Source organism: Heteronotia binoei, chromosome 3 (genome assembly GCF_032191835.1).
Source record: "Heteronotia binoei isolate CCM8104 ecotype False Entrance Well chromosome 3, APGP_CSIRO_Hbin_v1, whole genome shotgun sequence".
Lineage (NCBI taxonomy): Eukaryota > Metazoa > Chordata > Lepidosauria > Squamata > Gekkonidae > Heteronotia > Heteronotia binoei.
The window spans coordinates 193,501,181-193,519,326 of record NC_083225.1 but is presented as its reverse complement, the minus strand read 5'-3'; the positions used below and the strand labels follow the sequence as shown (position 1 = coordinate 193,519,326).

The following is an 18,146-nucleotide window of genomic DNA, read 5'->3' as shown; positions in this document are numbered from 1 at the left end:
TAGTCCAGTTCGGTCTTATGAAATTCGCATTTTGACAATTTGGCATACAGTTTGTGTTTACAAAGGGTGCTTAACACTTTTCTGACCAGGGGCACATGAGACTTTAGATCTTGTGAATAGATAATGATGTCATCAAGGTACACCACCACCCCCTTAAAAAGGAAGTCCCGTAGCACTTCATTGATAAAGTTCATGAATACACCAGGGGCCCCTTGCAGTCCGAAGGGCATAATTAGGTACTCAAACTGTCCCAAAGGGGTGTTGAAGGCTGTTTTCCACTCGTCCCCCTCTTTGATGCGGACACGGAAGTACGCGTCTCGGAGATCAAGCTTGGTAAATACTTTTCCCTTTGCTACGGTGTTCAACAAGTCTTTTATCAACGGGATCGGGTAGGCGTTGGACATGGAAATCCCGTTTATCGCACGAAAATCTGTGCAAAGTCTAAGAGACCCGTCCTTTTTTTTTCGGAAGAGGACGGGGGCGGCATGGGGGGCTGTGGCCGGTCGTATGAAGCCGCGCTTAAGATTCTTGTCCAAAAACTTTCGGAGTTCAGCTTTCTCCGCCCAACCCATGGAGTACAGTTTCGCCTTGGGAAGCTGCTGCCCTGGGATCAGCTCAATGGCACAGTCCGTAGGGCGGTGGGGCGGTAGCTCGTCCGCTTCTTTCTCGCTAAACGCTAGCCTTAAATCCCGGTACTCCGCGGGGATTGAGGCGACCTCCTCGAGTGTGAGGCAAGCTCGCATGTTTTGGGGGGGAGCGTGCGGCCCCCATTCGGGGCGCCAGTGGTGGTGCTCGCACCTCCAATCTGGGAACCGGACGATTTGTTCCTCCCACCTTATGTCTGGTTGGTGGCGGGCGAGCCAAGCCGAGCCTACCACCACGTCGAAAGAGCAAGAGGGGGCAATTACGAAAGTCTCAATCCCCCAATGCTCCTCGGTTCCTACCGGGACCGCCTGAGTCTCTAGAGTACATGGCTCCCCCCTCATGGGACCCCCGTCCATCTGCTGGAATTGCATCGGTTGTGGCAGTGGCGAGGTGGCTAATCCCAACGCCTCTACTAGGCGGGGGGTGATCAGGTCCCTGTTACACCCTGAGTCGATTAGCGCTCGGGCGTGCATGAATCTCTTTAGGTTAGGGTTAAGGAGGGTAACGGCCATAAACAGTAAACCCCCCGAGGCTCTCACCGTGAGGAGTGCCGGCTGTTGTTGGACCTGCTTTGCGGCACCCATTAAAGCAGGTCGCTGTCGTTTCCCGCCGACTCGGTGTCGTCCGACTCCTCGGTCGACTCTTCCACTGTCGCCAGGTCGGTGGTAAAATCCTCGTCAGTCGCCAAGGAAGTGGCGACGGAGCCCCGACTGGGCTCCTTCGAGCGGCTGCTCTTCTTCTTTTTCGGCCCCGGGGCGGTTGGCTTCGCCGTGGGTGGGGTAGACCCTGCTTTCACTGGGCAGTTGGCGGCGAGATGATCCGGGTCTCCGCATCTGAAGCACTTGCGGGCGGGAGACGGGGTTGAGGTCGCCGGGGTCTTCCGCCCTTCGGTTTTAGTCGGGGTGAGTTTGGCCCCCTTCTTCGCCAGCTGCTACCGCCGCATCCCCACGTGTTGGAGGTTGGTCTCCACTTCTCCGGCCAGTTGGATCCATCCGACCAACGTGTCGGGTCTCCCTTGGCTGTAGCAGCGGTCGAGGATGTTCGGGTTCAGACCATTGATGAACGCGGTATATTTCATAACCTCGTTCCAGCCCCTCGCTGCTGCGCAGTACCCCAGGAACTCGGTGGCATACTCGTGAGTGGAGCGGTTGCCTTGCTCTATGCGCTGAAGGGCGGCGACAGCCTTCTCCTCCCATAGAGGATCGCCATACTGGCGGAGCATCGCGTGCAGGAACCCCGCCACGGTAGCTAGTTCGGGCTTTCTCCCCATGAAGAGCCCCACGTACCACTTGCGGGCCGAGCCTCTCAGTCGGGACGCGATGTGGTACACTCGGCTGGCTTCGGTCGGGTAATCTGCACCCCAGTGGGTGAAGAACGTGTCGCACTGTATTGTAAAGTACTCCACGTCCTCGGGATTCCCGTCGAAAGTAATCTTCAACTCTCTTCCTCGACCCTCGGCCCCCCCCGGGGCTCGAGGCGCCACCGGCGGTGGCGCCGGGCCCGGTAGGGCCGGCAGGATCGGGGCAGGTGGCGCCGGGGGCCCCGGAACGGGCAGAGCCGGCGGCGCCGGAGCAGCCGGGGCCGGCGGGGCCGGGACCGGCGGAGCCGGTTGCGCTGGGGCAGGCGGAGCCGGCGGCGCCGGGGCGGCCGGAGCCGGCGGGGCCGGGGCGACCGGAGCCTGCGGGGCTGGGGCCGGTGGAGCCGGCGGGGCCGCGGGCGGTTGCCCCAGTGGCAGCCCTCCAACCGGGACCCCCAGGACCGCAGTTTGCAAAGTGCGGAGCTGGTCGTAAATCGCGCCCAGGTTCTGCTGCATCTCTTCGGCCATCGTCACGCGGGACCGATGTACGTCGTCGTGGATCTCCCGCACCCAGTCGAATAAGTCGTTGCGGAGGGTCCGGATCTGGTCGTCTCCCCCTCGGGGCTCCGGGCCCTCTGCCTGGTCGTCGTCGCCGTCTCCGGCTCCCCCTTCGCCCAACATGCTTCTGTACCGTTGCTCCGCGGCGTCGATTGCTGCCGTAGACTTCCGCGGGCTCCAGGTTCGCGGGGCGGGGAACGCGTCGACCGAGAAAGGTGCTGGGACCTTAATTTTTCGCCGAACCCCCGTCACTTTTGGGTCGAGCGGCGGGTCCTCCGTTGGGGTGGTGGGCTCTCCATCGTCTGGCACTTTTGCCGCCATCGGGCCAAGCCTCCAGTACAGATAAGCCACGAAACAATGGGATCACTGTTATAATGTCAGAACTTAAGAACTTCAAACGGATCCCATACTTGGTTACAAAGCTAGGATTTTATTAGAGAGAACTAAGCACTGGAAGAAGCAAGATAACAGTGATGGCGAGAGCCAGCACCAACTCAATTTTATACACGTAAAGCAAACATCTCACAAAGCCACAATTCACACCGTTACAGGCACATCTGTCTTCTCACCATCACTATCAGTCGAGAGGATGCCTCCCTACTCCGAAGGCCATGCTGTTCGGCTTCAAAGGGTCCCAGTGTGAGAATGTGCAGAGACATAACATAACTCATTCTACAGCCCCAAATATTTTGGATACCAGTGGGGCAAGGTTAATTACTATTCAAGCACTTTGGGTTAAGCAAAGGTTACAACATGGAGTCAGTTTGGTTCAGTAACAAAGCAGCTCTGAGCCACAGTAAAAGTACAATACAGCATTGGTCACATTATAGGGAACCAGCAGTAAAGATACAAGTTCTGACACCTGGTTGAGACCTGGAATAGCCGGCTATCTAGGGCCATTGATGAGATCACACCTTGACGCCCTCTGCGACATCGGACTAAGCTGGCTTCGTGGTACACCCCGGAGTTATGCCAGCTGAAACAAGGTCTTAGACGGCTAGAGAGGCAATGGCGGCATACTCGTGACGAAGCGGCTAGAACATCTTATAGGGAGTTTATGAGGTCCTATGAGATGGCAGTCAAGGCCACAAAGAAAATATACTTTGCGGCTAAGATTGCGTCTGCAAATTCACGCCCGGCACAATTATTTAGTATAATTCGGAACTTTACTACATTGCCACAAAGCAAACCAAATGTTAAGGAATTGGAGATAGGCTGTGAGGCTTTCACGAATTTTTTTGCAGACAAGGTCCAGTCGCTCCGCCACGACTGCCCTGCCATATTAGATAAAGCAAGTGAACTCGAGGCCCCGTACGTGTATTCTGGTTTGATCCTGGACCAATTCGACCCGCTCAGCTTGGAGGAAGTTGACAGAATCCTTGTCACTGCATGCCCAACTACCTGTGATCTGGACCCATGCCCCTCCGGGCTAATTAAGGCCTGCCGGGAGGAGCTAAGATGTCCTATACGGGACATCATAAATAGATCTCTTTTGGAGGGCTCTTTTCCAATGCCCCTGAAGGAGGCAGTGGTCTGGCCTCTCTTGAAAAAGGCTACATCTGATCCAGCCGAATTGGCTCACTATCGGCCGGTTTCAAATCTGCCTTTTTGGGCAAAATCATTGAGAGGGCTGTGGCGTTGCAGTTACAGGGCTTCTTGGATGACACTTCCACCTTAGACCCATACCAGTCCGGCTTCTGCCCAGGCCATGGGACGGAGACAGTGTTGGTCGCCCTCATGGATGACCTCCGGCGACATCTGGATCGAGGCGGCTCGGCAGTATTGCTGTTGTTAGACCTATCGGCTGTGTTCAATATGGTCGACCATCGGCTGCTGACCCGCCGCCTTGCCAACGCAGGAATTTGGGGGCTAGCCTTACAGTAGCTTTCCTCCTTCCTTGAGGGTCGGGGACAAAGGGTGGCGATTGGAGGAGAGCTGTCCCAGAGGCGGTTACTCAATTGTGGGGTGCCTCAGGGGGCAGTTCTCTCTCCGATGTTGTTTAACATCCTCATGCGCCCCCTTGCCCAGATTGTCCAAAGGTACGGACTGGGCTGTCACCAGTATGCTGATGACACCCAGCTCTATCTATTGATGGGCGGCCGGACTGGCGACGTCCCTGAGAACCTAGACCAGGCGTTGCAAGCCGTGGCAGGGTGGATCAAGTCGAGTGGGCTGAAGTTGAATCAAGCAAAGACAGAGGTCCTTTGCGTGGGTCGAGGCGGGCCAGGGGAGGAGATCTCCCTACCAGCCTTTGACGGTGCGTCGCTGATACCAGTGCGCAGGGTCAAGAGCCTGGGAGTGCTTCTGGAGCCTTCCTTGACAATGGAGGCACAGATAGCAGCCACTATGGAGGCACAGATAGCAGCCACTGCTAAAGCTGCCTTTTTCCATCTTAGGAGGGCGAAGCAGCTGGCCCCCTTCCTGGAACGTGGCGACCTAGCAACAGTGATCCATGCAACGGTCACCTCGAGGTTGGACTACTGTAATGCTTTTTACATGGGGCTGCCCCTGTACCGAACTCGGAAACTGCAGCTAGTGCAGAATGTGGCGGCCAGGCTGTTAGTGGGACTACCTCGGTGGGAGCACATGCAGCCTAGGTTGCGGGAGCTGCACTGGCTGCCAATCGTGTTCCGCGTTCATTACAAGGTGCTGGTTATTACCTTTAAAGCCCTTTATGGCCGAGGACCTGTCTACCTTAGGGACTGCCTCTCTCCATATATCCCCTAGAGAGCACTGAGATCTAGCTCCCAAAATCTCCTAAAAATCCCTGGACCAAGGGAGGTCAAACTGAAAACAACTTGAGAACAGGCCTTCTCAATAACGGCTCCCCATTGGTGGAATCAATTACCAGCGGAGGTTCAAGCCCTGAGGGACTATAATCAGTTCCGCAGGGCCTGTAAAACTGTCCTTTTTCAAATGGCCTACAAGACGGAATCCTGAAGTGACACCTAGCCATCTGATATACACTGTCTTGTATTATAGCACCTGAACTGTTGTGGTTTTAATTAAATTATTTAAATGTATTTTATTGTATTTTATTATATAATGTTTTTATTGTAATCATGGCACTTTCCATGTCTGTAAGCCGCCCTGAGCCTGCCTCGGCGGGGAGGGCGGGATATAAATAAAAATTATTATTATTATTAAGGAAGGAGAGAGGGAGGGAAGAATGAAGGAAGGAGAGAGGGAGGCAGGAAAGAAGGAAGGAAGGACAGAAGGGAGGGAGGAGGGAGGGAGGGGGGAAAGAAGGAGAGAAGAACGAAGGGAGAGAGGAAAGCAGGAGGGAAGGAAGGAAGGAAGGAAGGAGAGGGAAGAAGGAAGGAGGGAGGAAAGAAGGAAGGAAGGAAGGAAGGAAGGAAGGAAGGGAGGGAGGGAGGGAGAAAGGAAGGAAGGAGAGAAGGGAGGGAAGGAAGAAAAGAGAAGGAAGGGAGGGAGGGAGGGAGAAAGGAAGGAAGGGAAGGAAGGAAGGAAGGGAGGGAGGAAGGGAGGAAGGGAGGAAAGGAGAGGAGGGAGGGAGGAAAGAAGGAGGGAAGGGAGGGAGGGAGGAAGGAAAAAAGGAAGGAGGGAAGGAAGGAGAGAAGGGAGGGAGGAAAGAAGGAGGGAAGGAAGAAAAGAGAGGGAAGAAGGAAGGAAGGAGAGAAGGGAGGTAGGGAGGAAAGGAGAGGAGGGAGGGAGGAAAGAAGGAGGGAAGGAGGGAGGAAAGAGGGAAGGAAGGAGAGAAGGGAGGGAGGGAGGAAGGAAGGAAGGAGGGAAGAAGGAAGGGAGGGAGGAGAGAAGGGAGGGAGGAAAGGAGAGAAGGGAGGGAGGGAGGAAAGAAGGAGGAAAGGAAGGAAGGAGAGGAAAGAAGGAAGGAGGGAGGAAAGAAGGGAAGGAGGAAGGAGAGAAGAGGAAGGAAGGAAGGAGGGAAGGGAGGGAGGGAAGGAAGTAAGGAGGAGAAGAGGGAGGGTGAGGGAGAAGGAGGAGGAGGAGGGAGGAGTAGTTGGTGGAAGAGGAGGAATTAGGAATTAGGAGGATAGGGAGGGGGGAGGGGAGGGGGAGGTAGAGGAGGAGGGAAGGGTGGGAGGGAGGAAGGGAATGGATAGGGAGAGGGAGGGGGAGGCTGAGAGACAGCAACTTTACATACATTCCCCATACCGCTTGACTTGAGAAGTGATTTAAAGAGACAAATGCCTGCTCCAAGCTGGCCAACGGGGCTGAGGGGGCATTGAGAGCTTCGCCATTTGCGCGAAAGAGCCACAGTCTGGCATTCCCTCCCACAGACCTTCCATTCTCAAAGGTGCCATTGAAGGAGTGAAGGACCATCCCCAGCGCATTGAGCTGTTTAGATGGAATGAAAACCTGAAGGCCTAGATTGATTGATTGATTGATTGATTATTTTCGATTTAGAGCCCACATTTTCCCGAATGGGCTCTGAGTGGGTAAGAACGGTCAATAACACAAGGTTAAGACCAGAGACATATAATAAAACAATATATAATCTAAAAACAATACGGTCTAAAAAAAAAAGTCCAATTCTGCAGTTGGTGGTCTCAGTTGCCTCCACTCCTTCCATACATCCCCCAGCTGGTATAAGATAAAAGGCTCAACAGAGTTTCATGGATTCACTGCCACAGGAAGTGGTGGCGGCTACAAGCATAGCCAGCTTCAAGAGGGGATTGGATAAACACATGGAACAGAGGTCCAACAGTGGCTATTAGCCACAGTGCATTGTGCAGCTCTCTGTCTGTGGCAGTGATGCTCTGTACTCTTGGTGCTGGAGAGTGGCACAGTGGGAGGGCTTCTAGCCCCACTGGTGGACCTCCTGATAGCACCTGGTTTTTTGGGCCACTGCGTGACACAGAGTGTTGGACTGGATGGGCCATTGGCCTGATCCAACATGGCTTCTCTTATGTTCCTATGTCTGCGGCAGTAATGCTCTGGGTGCTTGGGAGGGGCCCAGTGGGAGGGCTTCTAGTGTCCTGGCCCCACTGGTGGACCTCCTGATGGCACCTGGGTTTTTTGGCCACTGTGTGACACGGAGTGTTGGACTGAATGGGCCATCGGCCTGATCCAACATGGCTTCTCTTATGTTCTCATGTCTGGGGCAGTGATGCTCTGTCTTCTTGGTGCTTGGGTGGGGGGCACAGTGGAAGGGCTTCTAGTGTCCTGGCCCCACTGGAGGACCTCCTGATGGCACCTGGTTTTTTGGGTCACTGCGTGACACAGAGTATTGGACTGGATGGGCCATTGGTCTGATCCAAAATGGCTTCTCTTATGTTCTCATGGATTCCAGTGTTTGCCCCTTTTCTTCCTTGCAGTTCTTCGTGGCATGCCTGAGTCTTCTGCAACTCACACAGCTGATGATCTCTAGCTTAATGAAGGCCTCCATTTCGAGCATCGAGAAGCGCTTCGGATTCTCCCACCAGACGTCCGGATTGGTGGGCTCCTTCAACGAGGTACCACCTGCGACTGGGCCATCCTTTCTCCTTCCCTCTCCTCCGAAGGGTGTGGGCAGCTCTTCTCCTGTGTTCCCGCAGGCCTCTCAGGCCTCTCCTGTTGCTCACCCAGGTGGGGAACACGCTGCTGATAATCTTTGTGAGCTACTTCGGGAGCCGAGTCCACAGGCCCCGGGTGATCGGCTGCGGGGCCATGCTGGTCTCCGTCGCGGCCTTCATCATCGCCCTTCCTCAGTTCGTCCTGGGAATCTACGAGTTCGATCGCTCCGTTCCGGGTAAGGGCTTTTGATCAATGTCCTGTTTGAGCCTTGCGGGGGATGGATAAAGGGGTTGTGGCTCAGTGGTAGAGCATCTGCTTGGTAAGCAGAAAGTCCCAGGTTCAATCCCCGGCATCTCCAACTTAAAAGGGTCCAGGCAAGTAGGCGTGAAGAACCTCAGCTGGAGACCCTGGAGAGCCATGAATGGGGCTGTGGCTCAGTGGTAGAGCATCTGCTTGGTAAGCAGAAGGTCCCAGGTTCAGTCCCCGGCATCTCCAACTAAAAGGGTCGAGGCAAGTAAGCATGAAAAACCTCAGCTGGAGACCCTGGAGAGCCATGCATGGGGCTGTGCCTCAGTGGTAGAGCATCTGCTTAGTAAGCAGAAGGTCCCTGGTTCAATCCCCAGAATCTCCAACTCAAAAGGGTCCAGGCAAGAAGGCGTGAAGAACCTCAGCTGAAGACCCTGGAGAGCCGTGAATGGGGCTGTGGCTCAGTGGTAGAGCATTTGCTTGGTAAGCAGAAGGTCCCTGGTTCAATCCCCAGAATCTCCAACTAAAAAGGGTCCAGGCAAGTAGGCGTGAAAAACCTCAGCTGGAGACCCTGGAGAGCCATGCATGGGGCTGTGCCTCAGTGGTAGAGCATCTGCTTAGTAAGCAGAAGGTCCCTGGTTCAATCCCCAGAATCTCCAACTCAAAAGGGTCCAGGCAAATAGGCGTGAAGAACCTCAGCTGAAGACCCTGGAGAGCCGTGAATGGGGCTGTGGCTCAGTGGTAGAGCATTTGCTTGGTAAGCAGAAGGTCCCTGGTTCAATCCCCAGAATCTCCAACTAAAAAGGGTCCAGGCAAGTAGGCGTGAAAAACCTCAGGCTGAGACCCTGGATAGCCATGAATGGGGCTGTGGCTCAGTGGTAGAACATCTGCTGGGTAAGCAGAAGGTCCCAGGTTCAATCAATGGCATCTCCAACTAAAAAGGATTCAGGCAAGTAGGCATGAAGAACCTCGACTTGAGACCCTGGAGAGCCATGAATGGGCCTGTAGCTCAGTGGTAGAACATCTGCTGGGTAAGCAGAAGGTTCCAGGTTCAATCCCTGGCATCTCCAACTCAAAAGGGTGCAGGCAAGTAGGCATGAAAAACCTCAGCTGGAGATCCTGGAGAGCCATGAATGGGGCTGTGGCTCAGTGGTAGAGCATCTGCTTGGCAAGTAAAAGGTCCCAGGTTCAATCCCCGCCATGTTGGATCAGGCTCATAGACCCACCAGTCCAACATTCTGTGTCACACAGTGGTAAAAAAACTCAGGGGCCATCAGGAGGTCCACTAGGGGGACCAGAACTCCAGAAGCTCTCCCACTGTTGCCCCCCCCCCAAGCACCCAGAGTACAAAGCTTCACTGCCCCAGACACTGTGGCTAATAGCCACCGATGGACCTCTGCTCCATATGTTTATCCAATCCCCTCTTGAAGTTGGCTGTGCTTGCAGCTGCCACCACCTCCTGTGGCAGTGAATTCCATGTGTTCATAACCCTTTTTTAAACAGAGGCTAGATGGCCACCTGACAGTAATGAGGAACCTGTGAATTTAGGGTGAGGTGTTTGTGAGTTTCCTGCATTGTGCAGGGGGTTGAACTAGATGACCCTGGAAGTCCCTTCTAACTCTATAATTCTATGAAAAAGGACTTCCTTTTATCTGTTCTAAACCGACTGCTCAGCAATTTCATGGAGTGTCCACGAGTTCTTGTATTGTGAGGAAGGCAGAAAAGGACTTCTTCCTCTAAGTTCTCTACTGATAGGCCACTATGTGAGACAGGAGGCTGGACTAGAGGGACCCTCCCTGGTCTAATCCAGCAGGGCTCTTCTGATGTCCTCATGGGAAGGCCTTGGCCTCTCTGCCCAGTTGTTGGTCCTCCAGAGGAACTGGCTGGCCACTTTGTGTGACAGGAGGCTGGACTAGATGGACCCTCCCTGGTCTGATCCAGCAGGACTCTTCTGATGTTCTTCAAAGAGCCAGCTTGGTATAGTGGTTAAGTGTGCGGACTCCTATCTGGGAGAACCGGGTTTGATTCCCCACTCCTCCACTTGCACCTGCTGAAATGGCCTCGGGTCAGCCAGAGCTCTCTGATCTGGGAGAACCGGGTTTGATTCCCCACTCCTCCACTTGCAGCTGCTGGAATGGCCTTGGGTCAGCCAGAGCTCTCTTATCTGGGAGAACCGGGTTTGATTCCCCACTCTTCCACTTGCAGCTGCTGGAATGGCCTTGGGTCAGCCATAGCTCCGGCAGCGGTTGTCCTTGAAAGGGCAGCTGCTGTGAGAGCCCTCTCCAGCCCCAGCCACCTCACAGAGTGTCTGTTGTGGGGGAGGAAGGTAAAGGAGATTGTGAGCTGCTCTGAGACTCTTCGGAGTGGAGGGCAGGATATAAATCCAATATCTTCTTCTTCTCAGGGCAAGGCCTCAGCCTCCATGCCCTGTTGTTGGCCCTCCAGAGGAACTGGCTGTCCCCTGTGTGAGACAGGAGGCTGGACTAGATGGACCCTCACTGGTATGACCCAGCAGGGCTCTTCTGATGTTCTCCTCAGCAGAAGGCCTCGCCCTCTCTGCCCAGTTGTCAGCCTTCCAGGAACTGGTTAGCTACTGTGTGAGACAGGAGGCTGGACTAGATGGACCCTCTGTGGACTGACCCAGCAGGGCTCTTCTGAGGTTCTTCTCAGGGGAAGGCCTCAGCCTCTCTGCCCTTTTGCTGGCCCTCCAGAGGAACTGGCTGGCCACTGTGTGAGACAGGAGGCTGGACTAGGTGTACCCTCCCTGGTCTGACCCAGCAGGGCTCTTCTGATGTTCTTCTCAGGGGAAGGGCTCAGCCTCTCTGCCCTGTTGTTGCACCTCCAGAAGAACTGGTTGACCTCTGTGTTAGACAGGAGGCTGGACTAGATGGGCCCTCCTGGTCTGATCCAGCAGGGCTCTTCTGAGGTTCTTCTCAGGGGAAGGCCTCGGCCTCTCTGCCCTGTTGTTGGCCCTCCAGAGGAACTGGTTGGCCACTGTGTGAGTGTGAAGTACTGGGGTCGGCGCAGTAAGAGACCAGAGTCGGAGCGTTGTTTGGGCGTTGGCCGTGGCCTCATCCACCGGCAGCTACTGGTAAGCTTGGGCCAAGTCCAACTTGCTGAAAATTTTTGCACCGGCTACGGTGGCTAGAACGTGGCTGACGATGGGCACAGTGTATGCGTGGGCCTGAAGAGCCTTGTTGAGGGTGCACTTGTAGTCTGCACAAATCCGCACCTCCCCACTGGGCTTGACTGGGGTCACGATGGGAGTTTCCCAGGTTGCGTGGGTGACAGGCTCTAGTATCCCTTGTGCAATCAGTTTATCCAGTTCCTCTTCAATTTTAGGCTTGAGCGCGAATGGGACTCGCCGCGCTTTAAGCCTAATAGGCCGCACTGTGGGGTCGAGGTGTAGTGAGACCGGGGGACCCGTATAGCAGCCCAAAGTGCGGTCGAAAACGGCCGGGAACTCTTCGCAAACCTTGTTAAAGTCCACTCCGACAGTCTTATTGACCCCCCTGATCTCTAGTCCCAGGGGCTTGAACCAGTCAAGACCCAAAAGGTCTAGCACCTGCAGCTGGCCCTTGAACCCCCTGTATTGGACTGGGACCGGCCCCACTCCCAAGATAGGCACCTTATTTTTCTGGAAGTCCACTAAGGTAAACCCCGGGTCCCTGAGACGAGGCCTCAGCCTGGTGGGAATTTTAAAAAATGTCTCTGCCGCTATGATGGATGATGCTGACCCAGAGTCCACCTCCATTTGGCAGGGCACCCCCCCCCCCCCGATCCCTACATTGACCCGGATTTTGGAGGGCCTGACTGGCGAGGGTAGGTACTGTACCGGGTATCGGTGGGCGTGGAGAGCGTCTATCTCGAAGTCTGGCTGGCCCTCGGAGTGCGCAGATCTTTGCGGGCCGCGTGCTCGGGATTTGGATCTGCAGGCGCAGGCGATGTGGCCGTCCTTGTTGCAGAGTCGACAGGTGGCATTCCGGAATCGGCAGGTCTTCCGCTCGTGCTGGCCCCCGCAACTTGCACATGCAGGTGGTGTCTTGTGTCTCATGCCCTGTGGGACATGGGTGGTCTTCCTTCCTGCTGAACGATAGCCGGTTTGTAGAGCTTTGTCCTCGTCCGAGTCCTCAGTAGATGGTTCAGGGTTGATCTGGTGTGCCGCAGCCTGTCTTGTCAGCCGTGGCTCTGCTGATCTGCCCTTCTCCCAGCTGGTGGCCACGTCAATTGCCTTTGTTAAGTTGCAATCAGAGAGGGACAGGAGTTTCCGCACTAGTTTTTCGTCCCTCAAGCCCCATACAAACTGGTTGAGAAGGGCTTCGTTGAGGTCTGCGAAACTGCATCGGCTTGCCACCCGGCGCAGGCTTGTTAAGAACGCCATGGCGGTTTCGCCTGCCTTCTGTGTCGTTTGTCGGAAGTCCCAGTGCCGGGTGAGCTTGGTTGGCTGGGGCTGGAAGTACTTCTCCAGAGCGCTGATGATTTCGTCCACCGGCGTCTCTCAGAGCTTCCTGGGTTGGAGCAGTGCCCTGGCTAAGTCCACGGTCTCCGTGCCACACGTACTGATAAGCAGAGCTCTCTGCATGGTGGCCTCTGTAATATTCCGGAAGGCCAGGTATGACTGGAAGAATCTACCCACGAGTCCCACAGCTCGGGGCGATCGATGCTAAAGGGCTGTAGGAGGTTGGCTGGAGCCTCCATTCTTGGCAGCGCGTCTGGGCGGCTTGCGAGCGGGGGTGTGACCCAGATGGCTCGGATTTAGCCGCTTCCCGTGTTCCTGGTTCTGTTGCTGGTTCTTACTGGCATCCCATCCTCGTCGCCAGTGTGAAGTACTGGGGTCGGCGCAATAAGAGACCAGAGTCGGAGAGTGATTTCAGCAAGCTTTACTTCAGGAACAAAACCCCAGTTCAAACTGCCCGCTCTTTTATACAATTCTTGCCCCCTTCTGATTGGTCCTTAACTATCTACACGGATTGGCTATTTACAGGGCCCTAAGGGCCTATCAGGGTACAGTATGAGCCTGGATGTTGATTGGCTACTTATGTTTTACCTTCCCCTGATTGGGCACGCTTAGGACTTCTCTGGAACCCTGGTGTGTAGTTCCAGCTCTGGCCTGTTCGGCTTCCCTCCAAAGTAACAGTTCTCCCATTTGAGCCTAGGTCACAACAGTGAGGCAGGAGGCTGGACTAGATGGACCCTCCCTGGTCTGACCCAGCAGGGCTCTTCTGAGGTTCTCCTCAGGGGAAGGCCTCGGCCTCTCTGCCCTGTTGTTGGCCTTCCAGAGGAACTGGCTGGACAGTGTGTGAGGCAGGAGGCTGGACTAGATGGACCCTCCCTGGTCTGATCCATCAGGGGAAGGTTCTTCTCAGGGGTTCTTCTCAGGGGAAGGCTTCGGCCTGAGGTTCTTCTCAGGGGAAGGCTTCGGCCTCTCTGCCCTGTTGTTGGCCCTCCAGAGGAATTGGCTGGCCACTGTGTGAGACGGGAGGTTGGACTAAATGGACAGTGTGTGAGGCAGGAGGCTGGACTAGATGGACCCTCCCTGGTCTGATCCATCAGGGGAAGGTTCTTCTCAGGGGTTCTTCTCAGGGGAAGGCTTCGGCCTGAGGTTCTTCTCAGGGGAAGGCTTCGGCCTCTCTGCCCTGTTGTTGGCCCTCCAGAGGAATTGGCTGGCCACTGTGTGAGACGGGAGGTTGGACTAAATGGACAGTGTGTGAGGCAGGAGGCTGGACTAGATGGACCCTCCCTGGTCTGATCCATCAGGGGAAGGTTCTTCTCAGGGGAAGGCTTCGGCCTGAGGTTCTTCTCAGGGGAAGGCTTCGGCCTCTCTGCCCTGTTGTTGGCCCTCCAGAGGAATTGGCTGGCCACTGTGTGAGACGGGAGGTTGGACTAAATGGACCCTCCCTGGTCTGATCCAGCAGGGCTCTTCTGATGTTCTCCTCAGGGGAAGGCCTCGGCCTCTCTGCCCTGTTGTTGGCCTTCCAGAGGAACTGGCTGGACAGTGTGTGAGGCAGGAGGCTGGACTAGATGGACCCTCCCTGGTCTGATCCATCAGGGTTCTTCTGATGTTCTCCTCAGGGGAAGGCCTTGGCCTCTCTGCCCTGTTGTTGGCCCTCCAGAGGAACTGGCTGGCCACTGTGTGAGACCGGAGGCTGGACTAGAGGGACCCTCTCTGGTCTGATCCAGGAGGGCTCTTCTGATGTTCTCCTCAGGGGAAGGCCTCGGCCTCTCTGCCCTGTTGTTGGCCTTCCAGAGGAACTGGCTGGACAGTGTGTGAGGCAGGAGGCTGGACTAGATGGACCCTCCCTGGTCTGATCCATCAGGGTTCTTCTGATGTTCTCCTCAGGGGAAGGCCTTGGCCTCTCTGCCCTGTTGTTGGCCCTCCAGAGGAACTGGCTGGCCACTGTGTGAGACCGGAGGCTGGACTAGAGGGACCCTCCCTGGTCTGACCCAGCAGAGCTCTTCTGAGGTTCTTCTCAGGGGAAGGCCTCGGCCTCTCTGCCCTGTTGTTGGCCCTCCAGAGGAACTGGATGGACAGTGTGTGAGGCAGGAGGCTGGACTAGATGGACCCTCCCTGGTCTGATCCAGCAGGGCTCTTCTGATGTTGTTATGAAGGCCTCAGCCTCTCTGCCGTGTTGTTGTCCATTCAGAGGAGCTGGCTGGGACAGGAGGCTAGACTCCAAAATACAAGAACTTGGAGGCACCCAGTGAAGCTGATGGGCAGTAAATTCAAGTTGGCCAAAAGGAAAAGCTTCTTAACGAGTGATTAAAATGTGGAATTTGCCACAAGAGGGTCTAGTGAGGGCCCCTGGCATAGAAAGTTTTAAAAAGTGGAGAGCCCAGGGGTATCAAACTCATTTGTTACGAGGGCCAGATCTAGGGTTGCCAATCCCCAGTTGGGGGCAGGGAATCCCCCGGTTTGAAGGCCCTCCCCCCACTTCAGGGTCATCAGGAAGCGGGGGGGGGCGGGGGGAGGAAGTGTCTGCTAAACACTCCATGATTCCCTATGCACTCCATGATGCCCATAGGGTATGATGGTGAATTGATCTGCGGGTATCTGGGGGAGCTGTTTTTTGAGTTAGAGACACCATATTTTCAGCATAGCATCTGGTGCCCCTCTTTGAAATACCCTCTAGGTTTCAAGAAGGTTGTACCAGGGGGTCCAATTCTATGAGCCCCCAAAGAAGGTGCCCCTATCCTTCATTATTTCCAATGGAGGGAAGGCATTGAAAAGGTGTGCGGTCCCTTTCAATGTGATGGCCAGAATTCCTTTTGGAGTTCAATTATGCTTGTCAGAGCCTTGTTCCTGGCTCCATCCCCAAAGTCTCCTGGCTCCACCCCCAATGCCTCCTGGCTCCACCCCCAATGCCTCCTGGCTCCATCTCCAAAGTCTCCTGGCTCCACCCCCAAAGTCCCCAGATATTTCTTGAATTGGACTTGGCAACCCTAGCCGGATCTGACATAAATGAGACCTTGTTGGGCCGGGCTGGGCCATATTGGGCCGGGCCATGTGTGTACCTATTTAAGATTAAGTAGCAGAGATATACATTTTATAAGGACACAGAAAAACACAAATACGTTTTTTTTAAAAACTTAAAACATGCTAAAACCTTAGCACATGTTGGTCTTAAAGATGCTTTCTTTGTATTTCTCCCATGGGATCCAAGGAACTGGGCAAAGGAAGCTCTGGCTCTATCCTGCCTTCCCCCAGGGACTGGGGGGGAGCCTCATCCAATAGAAGGAAGAGTGGCTTGGAAGAGAAGAGAAGAGAGAAGGAAGAGAGGCCAACGGAGAAAACAGACGCTTTGTTCTGTAGTTCCTGTGCGATTGAGAGAGCAGACGCTTTGTTCTGTAGTTCCTGTGCGATTGAGAGAGCCTGGCAAAGCAATCTGTGATGCAGAAGGAAGCAAGATATAGAGAGAAGGAAGCAGATGACAGCCAGTTGTTCAGGGGCCTGATAGGAGCCCTCTGGGGACCTGATTTGGCCCCAAAACTTGCATGCTCGACACCCCCGGGCTAGACAGAGCAGGCAAGGAGGAGTGGAAGACTAACCATGTCCCCTTTTGCCTCTACAGAAAAATCCAACCTTACAGACGTCTGCCTCCCCGACCAGAAGACCAGGTCTAAGCCCCAGCAGTGCACTGTGCTAGGAGCAGATGAAAGCCAGCTGGCTCTCTTCCTCCTGTTGCTCGGGCAGGGTCTGCTGGGCATCGGCACCGTTCCCATCCAGTCCTTCGGCATCTCCTACATCGACGATTTCGCCAGCAGAAGGAACTCCCCCGTCTATGTGGGTAAGCACCTTAGCACCTGGTACTCTGTAAACCCGGGGGATCAAAACTGTGGGGCGCATGGGGGTGGCTGGGTCCCTTCCTGGAGCGTGGGAAAAACCACTTCTGAAGATATGAAGCTGCCTTATACTGAATCAGACCCTCAGTCCAACAAGTCAGTCTTGTCTATTCACACTGGCAGCCGCTCTCCAGGGTCTCCAGCTGAGGTTCTGCACACCTATTTGCCTGGAGCCTTTTCAGTTGGAGATGCTGTTGATTGAACCTGGGACCTTCTGCTTACCAAGCAGATGCTCTGCCACTGAGCCACAGCCCCATTCATGGCTCTCCAGGGTCTCAAGCTGAGGTTCTTCATGCCTACTTGCCTGAACCCTTTTTAGTTGGAGATGCTGGGGATTGAACCTGGGACTTTCTGCTTCCCAAGCAGATGCTCTGCCACTGAGCCACAGCCCCATTCATGGCTCTCCAGGGTCTCAAGCTGAGGTTCTTCATGCTTACTTGCCTGGACCCTTTTTAGTTGGAGTTGCTGGGGATTGAACCTGGGGCCATCTGCTTCCCAAGCAGATGCTCTGCCACTGAGCCACAGCCCCATTCATGGCTCTCCAGGGTCTCAAGCTGAGGTTCTTCATGCCTACTTGCCTGGACCCTTTTTAGTTGGAGATGCTGGGGATTGAACCTGGGACTTTCTGCTTCCCAAGCAGATGCTCTACCACTGAGCCACAGCCCCATTCAGGGCTCTCCAGGGTCTCCAGCTGAGGTTCTTCATGCTTACTTGCCTGGACCCTTTTTAGTTGGAGTTGCTGGGGATTGAACCTGGGACCTTCTGCTTACCAAGCAGATGCTCTGCCACTGAGCCACAGCCCCATTCATGGCTCTCCAAGGTCTCAAGCTGAGGTTTTTCACGCCTATTTGCCTGGACCCTTTTTAGTTGGAGATGCTGGGGATTGAACCTGGGACTTTCTGCTTCCCAAGCAGATGCTCTGCCACTGAGCCACAGCCCCATTCATGGCTCTCCAAGGTCTCCAGCTGAGGTTTTTCACGCCTATTTACCTGGACCCTTTTTAGTTGGAGATGCTCGTGATTGAACCTGGGACCTTCTGCTTACCAAGCAGATGCTCTACCACTGAGCCACTGTCCCTCCCATTAAGTTGCTGTAAGCCTCGGTCAGGGGGAAAAGACAGGTACCAGTGTTGCCTGTCTTTTTTCTCTCCTAGAGCAATATTGTCTGTCTTAGAATCGTAGAATCATAGAGTTGGAAGGGACCTCCAGGGTCATCTAGTCCAACTCGCTGCACAAGGCAGAAAACTCACCAACACCTCCCCCTAAAGTCACAGGATCCTCATTGCTGTCAGATGGCCATCTAGCCTCTGTTTAAAAACCTCCAAGGAAGGAGAGCCCACCACCTCCCGAGGAGGAAGCCTGTTCCACTGTGGAACCCGTCTAACGGTCAGGAAGTTCTTCCTCATGTTGAGCCGGAAACTCTTTTGATTAAATGTCAACCCATTGGTTCTGGTCCTAGGAAAGATTGAAGGAGCTGGGGATGTTTAGCCAGGAGAGGAGGCAGCTGAGAGGTGCTAGGATCACCATCTTCAAGTCCTTGAAGGGCTGTCCTATAGAGGATGTTGTGGAATTGTTTTCTGTGGCCC

At 54.8% G+C, this 18,146-nt stretch overlaps 1 protein-coding gene across 1 annotated transcript in view; it reads left to right on the top strand.

Moving 5' to 3' along the window:
* The first annotated feature begins 7,761 nt into the window (after window positions 1-7,761).
* The window catches only part of LOC132569171 (solute carrier organic anion transporter family member 2B1-like), a 97,043-nt gene continuing 86,658 nt past the window's right edge, over window positions 7,762-18,146 (top strand). Inside the window, exons 1-3 of the mRNA XM_060235360.1 lie at window positions 7,762-7,935; window positions 8,048-8,210; window positions 16,291-16,506. Of these exons, the coding sequence (XP_060091343.1) occupies window positions 7,762-7,935; window positions 8,048-8,210; window positions 16,291-16,506 (553 nt within the window). The remainder of the gene's footprint in view (window positions 7,936-8,047; window positions 8,211-16,290; window positions 16,507-18,146) is intronic.